This window comes from Trichechus manatus, unplaced genomic scaffold, assembly GCF_000243295.1.
Source record: "Trichechus manatus latirostris isolate Lorelei unplaced genomic scaffold, TriManLat1.0 scaffold00024, whole genome shotgun sequence".
NCBI classification, from domain to species: domain Eukaryota; kingdom Metazoa; phylum Chordata; class Mammalia; order Sirenia; family Trichechidae; genus Trichechus; species Trichechus manatus.
In genome coordinates this window covers 12050621-12063473 of record NW_004443960.1, presented here as the reverse complement: position 1 = coordinate 12063473, position 12853 = coordinate 12050621, and the positions used below count along the sequence as shown (strand labels likewise).

The window sequence follows — 12853 nt, the reverse complement described above, 5'->3', positions numbered from 1 at the left end:
TGTCACTGAATCCTCCCAACAAGTGTGTAGGGTAGACATGATTATGTCCACTCTCCTGGGTTGAATTGTGACCCTTCAAAATTCATGTCTTTCTCAGAACCACAGAATGTGACCTTGTTTGGAAATAGAGTCTTTGCAGATGTAATTAGTTAACACAAGATTATGCTGGAGAACTGGTGGCGCTGTGGTTAAGTGTTCAGCTGCTAACCAAAAGGTTGGCAGTTCAAATCTACCAGCCACTCCTTGGAAACTGTATAGGGTGTTTCTACTCTGTCCTATAGGGTCGTTATGAGTCAGAATCGACTGGACGGCAGTGTTTTTTTTTTTTTTTTTAGGGTGGGTCCTGATCTAATATGACTGGTGTCCTTATAAAAAGAAGAGACACAGAGGCAGGCACGGAGGAAGATGGCCACGTGAAGACAGAGGCAGAGAGGGGAGTTATGCTGCCACAAGCCAAGGATCACCTGGGGCTGCCAGAAGCTGGACAAGGGAAGGAAGTGTCTGCCTCTAGAGCCTTCAGAGAGAGCACGACTCTGTCGACACCCCGAATTCAGACTTCCAGCCTCCAAAACTGTGAGACAACAAATTTTTGTTGTTAGAAGCCACCCAGTTCATGGTAATTTGTTATGATGGCCCTAGGAAACAAATACATCCACTTTACAGTTGAGGAAAAGGAAGCTCACAGAGGTTAAGTGACTTACCTAAGGTCACAGAGCTATTCATGGGAATAAATGGGCTTAAATTCAGCTCTGACTCACCAGCTGTCTTACTTATCTAGTGTTGCTATAACAGAAATACCACAAGTAGATAGCTTGTGAAAATTTATTCTCTCACAGTCAATCTAGGAGGCTGAAAGTCCAAATGCAGGGTGCCAGCTCCAGGGGAATGCTTTTTCTCTCTTTTGAGGGAAGGTCCTTGTCATCAATCTTCCCTGGTTGAGGAGCTTCTCAGTGCAGGGACCCTGGGTCCAAAGGACACACTATTCTCCTGGCTCTTGCTTCTTGGTGGCATGAGGTCAGTCCCCGTGTCACTCTGCTTGCTTCTCTCTTTTATATCTCAAAAGAGATTGATTTTAAGACACAATCTAATCTTGTAGATTGAGTCCTGCCTCATTAACATAACTGCCGCATATCCCACCTCATTAACATCATTGAGGTAGGATTTACAACACATAGGAAAATCATATCAGATGACAAAATGGTGGACAATCATACAATACTGGGAACCATGGCCTAGCCAAGTCGACATTTTTAGGGGACACAATTGAACCCATGTACCAGTTTAGCTTGTAAATCAAGTACTGATTGTGGTTATAAATGATGAAATCCAATGGGAACAAGTTTTCAAAGACTCAAACTCTGAGAGCCAAATGGTAGGTGTTTTGGATTGAATTGTGTCCCCTAAAAAGATATGTTGAAGTCCTAACCTCTACACCAGTGAATGTGACCTTGTTTGGGGAAATAGGGCTTTTCCTTGCAGATGTTATCAGTTAAATTAAGGAAATCATACAAAAGTAGGGTGGGTCCTAATGCTACTCTCTTCTGGGTGGTATCTTATAAAAGAAGACAGACAGAAACAGAGTCACATACAAGGGGAAGATACCATCTGAGTATCCCTCCCTGGTCCCACCTGAACAGGTGGAGGTCAGGACTGGGTAAAGGTGAGGGGCATCTGATACCCACGTTGCTCAGTAATTATGGTGTGCTTTCACGTTTCCACATATCTCAAATGTGCGGCACCAGAATGTCTTCCTTCATTCCAGAATGGTGAAACCAACCTGATCTATGAGTCCAGACCTGGGAATCCAATGCTTCCAAAGAAAGGGCCTCTGACAATTAAGTAGGAATAACAATGTCCATAAAACTAAAGCCCAAGCATCTTTCTCTAAATGAGGCATCGGGCTCTTATCCCAAGCTCACTGGCAGTCCGTAAGCCAACGTGGCTCACAATCCTAACAACCTTTGTCCTCTGGTTTTACAGGTTTGGGTAATGGGAAAGAGGGCCTCTGAACAAGGGAAGGATGCCAGCGGTGAAGACTTGCTAGAGGCAGACGCAGAAATAGTGAGAGGTGATAGTTCACCACCTGACAATGAGGAGGAGATACTAGAGAGATGCAAATCAACACAACAGTGAGATATCACCTCATCCCAGCAATGATAGCAACGATCAAAAAACCAGAACACAAATGCTGGCGATGGTGTGGGGAGATTAGAACTCTCATACACTGCTGGTGGGAATGTAAAATGGTACAAACACTGTGGAAAACGGCATGGTGCTTCCTCAAAAAGTTAGAAATAGAAATATGGTATGACCCAGCAATCCCGCTAAAAACAAAACAAAACAAAAAACAACCTGTTACTGTGGAGTCGATTCTGACTCATAGCAATCCCATACTAGGTTTATGTCCTAGAGAAATAAGAGCAGTGAAACGAATAGACATGCACACCCATGTTCATTGCAGCATTACTCACAACGGCAAAAAGATGGAAACCATCTAAGTGCCCACCAACGGATGAATGGATAAACAAAATGTAGTACATACGCACAATGGAATTCTACGCAACATTAAAGAATAATGAATCCGCAAAACATCTCATAACGTGGGTGAACCTGGAGGACATTACGCTGAGTGAAATAAGTCAATTACGAAAGGACAATTATTGTATGAGACCACAATTATACAAAACAAGAAAATTGTTAAATGGGAAACTAATTTACTCTGTAAACTTTCACCCAAACCACAATAAAACGTTCAAAATGAAAAGTAGAAGAACTATAAAAGCATGGCAGCCTAGGACAAATTAATGTTAGGGCAAATTGTTCTGCCTGCTTCATGCAGTGAGGCTAGCCCAGCACAACAGCTGATGTTCTTAATAATGTAGCTGAGTCTCTAAACAACAACACATCTGGACATCCGGATAAGGACTTTTTACATGTATAGCTGGCACAAAGGGTGGGAGGGAAGAAACAGGCAGTTTTTAGAAGGGTGTGGCATGGTAGTCAGTGGCCCATACACAATGCTCCCCAATCCTCACTCCTAGAATGTGGATTATCTGTTGTTTCCTTTTTTTATTAGCTGGGAGTCCCTGGGTGGTGCAAACAGTTAAGCCTTCGGCTGCTAACCAAAAGGTTGGTGGTTCCAGTCCACCCAGAGTGTCTTTATAGAGCTGAATTCTACTCTGACACACATGGGGTCACCATGAGTTAGAATGGACTCAGTGGCAACTGGTCGGTTTATTCTCCTTTTCTCAGGGCAATAGTACCCAGATCTCATTTAAGATAACCATGCTCCCCAATCTCAGGCATGTGGTTTGGGTGAGATTACCCCTCCCCCCAAATTTGTACTAAATCCCATTTGAACATCAAGGGCTCTTCTTAAGTGCTGTTTCCATGGAGATGCCTTCCTATGCACACTTACACATACCCTCCCGAACAAAAGTGGCTCCCCTTCCCGTTCTTTTTTTATACCACCATGTTCTTGTCTCTCAGCACTTTGTACGGTTGGTAATTATATTTTTACAGGTGTAATTATTTGTTTAATGTTGTTTTTGCCCAACTCAGTTCTAAGCTCTATGAGAGCAGTTACCTTGACTCTCTTGCTCACCAAGCAGGGCACTTGAGGCACACTCAAATGACTGTTGCATGAATAAACAGATGGATTATGACTATCTTGGTGAGATAGTGTCTTTTTGAACCAGGTAGCAGTTGGGCACAGCTCTCTTGGCATTACTGGAAATGCACTGGTAGAGCCATTGGATGATGTTATGGATTGAATTGTGTCCCCCAAAAATATATGTTGTAAATCCTAACCCACAGTGGCTGCAACAATGGGCTCAAATATAGCAGTGAGTGTGAGGATGGCACAGGACCGGGCAATGTTTCATTCTGCTATACACAGGGTCGCTGTGAGTCGGAACCAACTCGAGGGCACCTAACAACAACAACAAACTTCCCAGCAGCCCTATAAGATAGATACTTCTATTGTTCCCATTTTATAGATGGGAAAATTGAAGCATGGAGAAACTAAGTGGTTTTCAAGGTCACACAAGTAGCAAGTCTTAGAACCAGGATGAGAACACAGGCAGTCTGGCTCCAGAACCCCCTGGGCATTCACATTCTTAACTGTTGATTTACTGCCTCATGCATGCCTCTTGTCCAAGGTTAGAGGACAGTCCTTCTGGCTATGATAGCTGCCTAGAGAGTGCTTTTTCAGGAACCCCTGGTGGTGTAGTGGTTAAGTGCTATGGTTGTTAATCAAAAGGTTGGCAGTTCAAATCCACCAGACACTCCTTGGAAACTCTATGGGGCAGTTCTACTTTGTCCTATAGTATAGAGTTGCTATGAGTTGGAATTGACTGAAGGGCAATGGGTTTGGATTTCTTTGGGGGAGAGTGCTTCAGATATAGGCAGCTAGTTCAGAAGAGCATTTTCCAAACGTCACAGATGATTAGAACCCCCTGGGGGTGCTTGTAAAAACCAGGCCCTTCTGAAGATTTGGATTCAGTAGGTCTTCCGTGGAATTTGTATCTTCAGCAAGTTTGACAAACTCTAGCTTACTAGTTCAGTGCAATGGCTTTTAAGCTGGACTGATCCAAGTTTGGGCCGCTGGAAGCTTTACTACTTTTCTAGATGTGTATTATCTTTTGTAGGTCGCTTGGCCGCTAACCGAAAGGTAAGCAGTTCAAATTCACCAGCAGCTCCTTGGAAACTCAATGGGAGAGTTCTTCTCTGCCCCATAGGGTCACTATGGGTCGGAATGGACTCCAGGGCAACGTTTTTTGATTGTTTCTCTCTAAGCCCCAGTTTCCCTGTCCGACAAAGGAGCTTAAGGACAGCATCTGCCTCCTAGGCCTATTGTGAGGATTAACTGAGCTGTAAGCAAAGTGCTTCCGCAGTGCCTGGCGCCCAGTGGACGACGACGACTGATAATGATGACCCGGAACCTGAAGGCGCCTATCTATCCCGGCTGGTGGCTTGGAGGGCTGTTCTGAGGCAGGACCCCGCCCTTTTTACCTTAAAGAACGGCTGCCAGATAACACACAGAACGCCCAGTTAAAACCGCAATTTCTGATAACGAAACATTTTTGAGTATAAGCATCTCCCAAATTGCATGGGGCATACATATATATATACTAAACAATTATTCGTCGTCGATCTGAAATTCCAGTGTAACTCGGTGTCCTGTACTTTTATTGGATAACCTGGGAACCCTACCTTTAGGGAAGGACCGGCCCCAAAGCCGGGCGCAGAGGAACCCCCCCGACCATGCTGCCCCCAGACAACCGCCCTCCACTTGCCACAAGCCCGGGTGGATCCCCAAGGAGCCGCTCACGCCTGCGCCCCGCCCAGGCAGCGCTAGCGGCGCCCCGAGCGGCCGAGCCCCGCGGGCCCGCCCCGTCCCCAGCAGAGGGCACCGCCCCGAACGGGACAGGCTCGTTGGTTAGGCCTTGTGGGTTCACGCCGCTCACTCCCACGCAGTGTGCTGAGGCGCAGCTACAGGCTCTGTCGCCATGTCGGCCGTGGAGGCGGGGGGTATTTTCCACAGAGCCCGGGGCAGGACCCTGGACGCGTTTTCTGCAGGTACTACCGGCCTTCCGGCTGGGGAGGGGACAAATCCTGGGCTGAGGAACCTTCTGCCGAGGGAACCTTTCGTCCGGGTGAGCGCGCCTCTAGCCGGAACCGGTCCGGCTGCACCCGGGGGCTGGGGACCAGAATAGCGGTCGCACTGCTCGCCGTTGTGGCTTTCAGAAGCAATATGGCGAGGCGAGTGTCCACGTGAGGGTCCTCTACTTGGCGCCACCTGGCCTTGAATTAACCTCCCTGAGAGTAAAGCCTGGTGGTGTAGTGGTTAAGTGCTACGGCTGCAATCCGAAAGGTCAGCAGTTTGAATCCCCCAGGCGCTCCTTGGAAACACTGTGGAGCAGTTCTACTTTGTTGCTATGAGTCGGAATCGACTCGATGGCAACGGGTTTGTTTTTTTCTTTTTTGAGGGTGAAGCAGCAAAACATAGTTAATAGTAGCGTGGGCTCTGTTAGACCTGATTTTCAATCCTGCCATGGCCACGTTACTCATCAAATCTGGTTGGTCTCAGTTTCCTCATCCGTGAAACGGGAATGGTAATAATAGTAAGGTTTTGTGTGACCCTCAATAAGCGTTCCGTTCATGTTAGATGCTATTATTTTTATTAATGGATTGTTCTCCTTGATGGATTTTATACATCATAATTACGGCTATTTACTACGAGTTATTCACCACAACCGTGAAGAGTGCTCATCAGAACAGTCTAGAGGGAAGGCAGTCTAGAGCCGTGGTAGAGTTAAGTGGTTGGACTTTGGATTTAGATAATACGTCTTACTATAAGATGGGCTTGATAACAACCCACCTCACAGAGATAGAGCGTGTGAAGTACTTCTGTAGCCTAGTGCAGGTACACATTAAGCGTCAAATGAGTATTAGTAAGTCCAGAGGACATTTCTTCCTGGTTCCTTGATTCTAGGCTTTTGGCTGCCTGGAGTTGAATTCCCTCCCAGGCACTCACTGGCTTTGTAATCCTCGGAGAAAAAAAAAAACAGTTGCTGTAGAGTTGGTTCAGACTCATGGTGACCCCATGAGTGTCAGAGTAAAATTGTGCCCCATAGAGTTTTGCAGTGGCTGTGATATTTTGGAAGTAGATCACCAGGCCTTTATTTTGAGACACCTCTGGGTGGATTTGAATTGCCATCCTTTTGGTTAGTAGTGGAATGCTTAACCGTTGGCACCAGCCAGGGACTCCAGATCCCGGGGAAATCCCCTAAATACTCTCCATGATTTGGCTTATGCCCACCATTCATGCTTCATGCCTGCCACCCCTTCCCCTGCCCAGTTCTCCTGCCACACTGGTTTTCTTGAACTACATTTAAAAGGGACAAGACCTTTCTCTCCTCAGGGCCTTGGCACCTGCTTGCTTTCTTCTCCCACAATTCATAATAGGACAGTTGGGCTTGGCTCCTTCTCAACCTTCGCACCTCATTTTATAGGTCAGTCACTACCTCACAGATACTTTGCCTGGCTACCTTATCTAAAGTAGGCTTCTGTACTTCTCTGCCCTAGAACCTTGTTCTTTTCTTTTTTTTGCACCTCCAAGGGGAGTCGCAAGTTTCTGGAAGAGCATATGGGGCTAGAAATACAATTCTCGTTGATTTTGGAAAATACAGTCTGCTGTAGTGCCATTCTGTACATATTGTAATGCAGGTTGCCTTTTTCACCCAACATGCAGTTTTTGAGATGTATTCATATTGATATGAGTAGCTCTCGTTCACTCATTTTCTTGCTGGGCAGTATTCCATTGTATGAGTATATCCTTTATACCTTTTGTTGATGGAAGTTGTCTTAGTTCCCTAGTGCTGCTGAAACATAAATACCACAAGTGAGTGGCTTTAAAGAACAGAAATTTATTTTCTCATGGGTCCGGAGGCTAAAAGTCCAAATCAGGGCCTTGTCTATGTCAGTTCCATCCTTGTAGGTAGTCTTGGGCATTCTTTGGTTCCTTGACTTGTAGAAGGTCCTCACATGGCGTCTGTCTTCTCCCTGTGTGTATGTCTGCTCTTTTTATAACTCAGAAGGGATTAGATTTAGAATCCACCCTTCTAGGGTCTGATCTAATTAGCATAACAAAGAAACCTTGTTTCCAAACTATCACACCCACAGATATGAGGGTTAGGTTTCCAGCATTTTTTTTTTTTTTGGTGGGGGATGGGGGCACAATTTAATCCATAACAGATGTGCTGAATACCTTTCCTTTACTTCTCCAAATCTCTCTTCCCTTCTTCGCTGTGCTCCAGGAGATTGACCTCTATGGCCTCCATCAGTGGGCTCAACATCCTCTGGCTTCCATTGGGTTCGGCCAGTGGGGAGTCCTGACAGGAGATCAGAGGGAGAGGGTAACACATATGAGGGATTTTTTTCCCCCCATTTCATTCCTGTGGGCTGGTCTTAGGCTGTCTGTATTCCTCACCTGAAAGTCACTGCTTCTGTCAAGGCAACCTTCTTCTTGGACTCTTTCCAGATTTGGGTAACCACTTCTTCCCTTCCTCCCTCACATGTAGAAGTGACCACAGCTCTGTTTTCTGTCTTGGCTACTAAACTGTTCTGTAGTTTCCCTACACCCACCCCATCCCAGAGAGAGCCTTTTAAAAACCCTCCTCTGATTATCCAGGTTTGAGTATGCCAGCTGTTTCCTGCTGTGATCCTGGTTGATACAATGGACACTTAATTGTTTCTGGTTCTTCGCGCTAACAGTGCTGCTGTGAACATTCTTGCACTAGTCTTCTTGTGCACACATGGGAGGGTTTCTGCAGGACAAACACCTAGGGGGGAAGTTGTAGGTGATAGAGTATAATCATCCCCAGCTTTACTAGATCTTGTCAAAGTGCCTTCCAAAGTGTTTGCGCCAATTTATACTCCCACCAGCAGTGTATGAGAGTTCCCTCTTATTCTACTGAACCTCTTTTCAGTTCAGGAAATATTTCTTATGTTCCTGTTGCATTCTCTGGAGGTAGTTCAGTGGTATAATTCTCGCCTTCCATGTGGGAGACCCAGGTTCGATTCGTGGCCAGTGTACCTCATGCTCAGCCACCATTTTCTGTCAGTGGTGGCTTCTGTGTTGCTATGATGCTGAGCAGATTTCAGCAGAGCTTCCAAACTAAGGTGGACTAGGAAGAAAGGCCTGGTGATCAACTCCCAAAAAATCAGCCATTGAAAACCCTAGGGAGCACAGTTCTATTCTGATACACCTGGGGTCACCATGACTTGGAATTGACTCAGTGGCAACTGGTGGTTTGGTTTGAAGTTTTGAAGCTTCCTAACCCACTGGAGCTTTGTTGGGGCTGCCAGTGAGGAATGGATTAGAAGGGACCGTAGAACAAGAGAGCGGTTCAGTTGGACAAGAATCATGGTTATGGAGAGGGATTTAGAAAATGAATTGATAGGACCCTTACCCTGCTAAGGTAGGAAGAGACAAAATAACACCAGACTCTTTTGATTTACAACATTTAAAGGTGAGATCTGCGCTTGGCCCAGGAGGCATGCTCAGTGTCCAGGAGTATGGCCTTTTCAGAGGCCCAGCCCTTGGGAGTGTTGGGCTTAGGGCTTCTAGTCTTGTATTGATGAGTCTTCTTGAAATTCAACACCAGCTGTCTCCACTGTTCTCATAGGATCTCCCCTGGGTCCTGATTCTCTGTTAGCATTGCTGATGACTTTGAGAGATGCTCTTAGAGGTAACGGATGCCAGTCCAGGCTCTGTGGGAAGGTACAGTCTCAAGCCGGTAGAGTTATCCCAAGGGCAGACTTGGGAAGAGAAAGTGAAGGAACTGGCTTTTCCCCTTCTCTTGCCAAAATGCACACTGCCTGTTAAAGAATTTGATTTATTCAAGCAATAGTGCCTAAAATTGCAGCTTTGACGCCCTCACATTTGCTACAGAAAAACCTCCAAAAAACCAGTTGCCGTTGAGTCTGACTCATGGCAGCCCCATGTGTGTCAAAGTAGAACCGTGCTCCACGGGGTTTACAGTGTCCGATTTTTTGGAAGTAGCTCACGAGGACTTTTTTCTGAGGCTCCTCTGGGTGGACTGGAACCACTAGCCCTTGGGCTAGCAGCCAAGCGCATTAACCATTCGCACCACCCAGGCTCTCCTTGCTACCAGCAGCCTGTCCGGAGTTGGGTAAACAGTTTGTTTCTCAGGTGAATGAAGCCTGGCAATTAAGTGAAAGAGCATTTTACTTTCAGACCTTTTTTCCCCTGGTGATTTATGAGGAATAACAATATGCCCATCCACTTGTTCCGTTGGCGTTGAACGTGAAGTTTGCTTTCAGTCATCTCTTCCCTGTTAACGTAATCTGCCAGGCTCTGTCGAAGGAAGTTTATAAAAAGCAAATTGTACACGTCCCACCTGAGAAGGCACCCATCCCTAAGACATGGTCAGATATTCATTTTCATTAGGCAAATGGATAATTCTATTTCCTTGACACAAGTCCTAATTGGGACTGCTTTTGCCTGACAAATAATTGTCTTTCTGAAAAGTTGACATCTGTTTTGAAGAAATTCTGAAAAGGAGAGAAATCAAGATAAAATATGTTTTAAAAATTACCTTTATTTAATCGTTCCCAAGTCTTAATCTGTTTTTCCAGTTTATTTTACCGCCAGAATATTTTCCCCTGTAGAGAACAGGGTTCTTGGGTGGTTGTCTTAAAAAGATGGGTTCCCAGGACATGTTAAACTCTTCCAGCTGTTTGAGAGGAGGCTACTGAATTTGCTAATCCTGAATGTTTCTTGTTCCTCTCTGGAAACCCTCTCATGGGGCAGTGAGTAAGTGGAATCTCAGGAAAAAAAAAAAAATTTGCTTCATCTCTTCCAGGTCTCATCTAAGAACTTTTCCAGAAATAGCAGACCTGGAAATGTTTTTCCAAGTCTGCATGGAGTTGAAAATGTTTTAAAAAATCCCAACAGGGCAGTGACGAAGATGAAAACAAATGCTTTTAACTGTGCCATGCATTTAGGTCAAACCAGTTATCTGTTATTTGAGGAGGGTTCCTCTGACTAAAATAGGAATTTTGATTATTTACCCTCCCCCATTGTCTGTATCAATCAAGAGATACACACTAGTGTGTGAGAAGTTCCCATTGTGATGTTTCCAGGAGACAAACGAACTTCTGTTTTTGAATGCTGTTTTTTTTGCTGTTTTTTTATTTTTAAATAACTTTTTTGAGGTATAATGTACATGCCATAGAAGTCACCCATTTTGAATTTACAATTCAAAGATTTTTAGGAAATTAACAGAGTGGTGCAACCATGACCACAATCTAATGTTAGACCCCCCACCATCTCTCCGAAAAGGAAACCTTGTGTCCATTTTCAGTCACTTCTTGTTCCCACCCCCCGGCTCAGGCAACCCCTGAACTCCTATATGTATAGATTTGCCATTTCCGGACATTTTAGCTAAATGTGTGGTCTTCCGCGTTTGGCTTCTTCCTCAGCATGTTTCTGAGAGTCATCCATGTTGTAGCAGATATTAGAACTCCCCTCCTTTTTATTGCTGAATAGCGTCCTATTGCATGGATATTCCACGTTGCATTTATCCATTCACCCATCAGTGGACATTTAGGTGGTTTCTGTTACTTGGCTATTATGAGTAATGCTGCTGTGAGCATCCGTGTACATGTCTTTGTGTGGACATACGTTTTCATTTCTCTTGGAAGGAGTGGAATTGCTGGGTCATATGGTAACGCTGGCGTAGTGGTTAAGAGCTTGGCTGCTAACCAAAAGGTCGGCAGTTCAAATCCACCAGCCGCTCCTTGGAAACTGTACGGGGCAGTTCTACTCTGGCCTCTAGGGTCGCTCTGACTCGGAACCGCCTCGACGGCGCCTAACAACAGCATGGTAACTCTATGTTTATAACATTTTGAGGAACCACCAACTTGCTTTCCAAAGCAGCTGCACCATTTTATACTCTCACCAGAAATGTATGAGGGTTCCAATTTCTCCACATCCTCTCCAATACTTGTTATTGTCTATTTGTCTTTATTATAGCCTTCCTAGTGAGTGTGAAGTGGGATCTCATTGTGATTTTGATTTGTATTTGCCTGATGACTAATGATGTTGAGCATCTTTTCATGTGCTTTCTGGCCATTTGTATATCTTGTTTGGAGAACCATCTATTAAGTATTTGGCCCATTTTTAAATTGGGCTATTTGTCTTTTTATAATTGAGTTGTAAGAGTTCTTTGTATATTCTGAATATAAGTCTCTTAACAAATATATGATTTGCAAATATTTTCTCTCATTCTATGATTGTCTTTTCACTTTATTGATGGTATTGTTTGTGGCACAAAAATTTTTCATTTTAGTGAAGTCCAATTTTTCATTTTTTTTCCTATCGTGCTTGTACATTTGATGTCATATCTAAGAAGTCTTTGCCAAATGCAAGGTCACAAAGATTTACTCCTCTGTTTTCTTCTAAGAGTTTCATAGTTTTAGCTCTATGCTTCATTTTGAGTTAATTTTTGTTTATGATATGAAGTAAGAATCTCATGAATGCCTTATTTTTCATTAGAAATTTTCCATTGTTACTTTTTTACTAAGTAGAAGCTTGATGGTTGGTTAGTTGATAGGAAAAAAAATTTAAGAGAGGATCATAAAAAATTAACACATTCATACTTTAAATGTGTCATTAAAAAAAATGTTTCATTTTATTGTAATCCATAAATGTATATTCATTTACCAGTCTTTTGAGGCTAGGCCAAGGATTTATTTTGGAATATGAGCTTACAGATGGTCTGCTCGGTGGCCTTTCTTGCATAAACCACACCTTTAGTGAATCTTTACCCGTTTGGGTGTTTTCCAATGTAGTGGTCAGTTAAAAACCACTTGGAAAGCCCTCTAAGGGAAGGATTCTGCTAGATTTAGACTTTTTTTCCTTCACATTTTTCACAGTTGTCTCCCCAACACCTAATTCAACAGCATTTTATTTTTACCAATTTGCCTTTATCAAGTCTTCCCAAAACATTCAACTCGTTTTATCAGCAGCCCCCTTTTTACATTCCTATTTCTCTGGTTCACATATTTAACAAAAGTAAGTGCTTTAAAAATAAGTTCTAGCAAAAACAGATTTGCAGGCAACTCACAATGGAACGTAACAGGCAGACTCCTCCTGAGGCAGGTGCAGAAGCACGGAGTGCAGGACAGTGGACAGTGGCCTTGAGTGTTCAGTGCACCCTGGGCAGTTGTCCGTGGTTTTTATGGAGGTCTTTGTTTTTGTGCAGTGTGATTTTTAACTTGGCCAAAGCCTCAAATGAGAAAGGGGCGACAACATGGGGCTGGG

General features: G+C 44.2%; 1 protein-coding gene across 1 annotated transcript in view; it reads left to right on the top strand.

Moving 5' to 3' along the window:
* Nucleotides 1–5419: 5419 nt before the first annotated feature.
* The window catches only part of CPPED1 (calcineurin like phosphoesterase domain containing 1), a 119040-nt gene continuing 111606 nt past the window's right edge, over nucleotides 5420–12853 (top strand). The window contains exon 1 of the mRNA XM_004373264.2: nucleotides 5420–5580. Coding sequence (XP_004373321.1) covers nucleotides 5511–5580 — 70 coding nt within the window. The 5' untranslated portion in view covers nucleotides 5420–5510. The remainder of the gene's footprint in view (nucleotides 5581–12853) is intronic.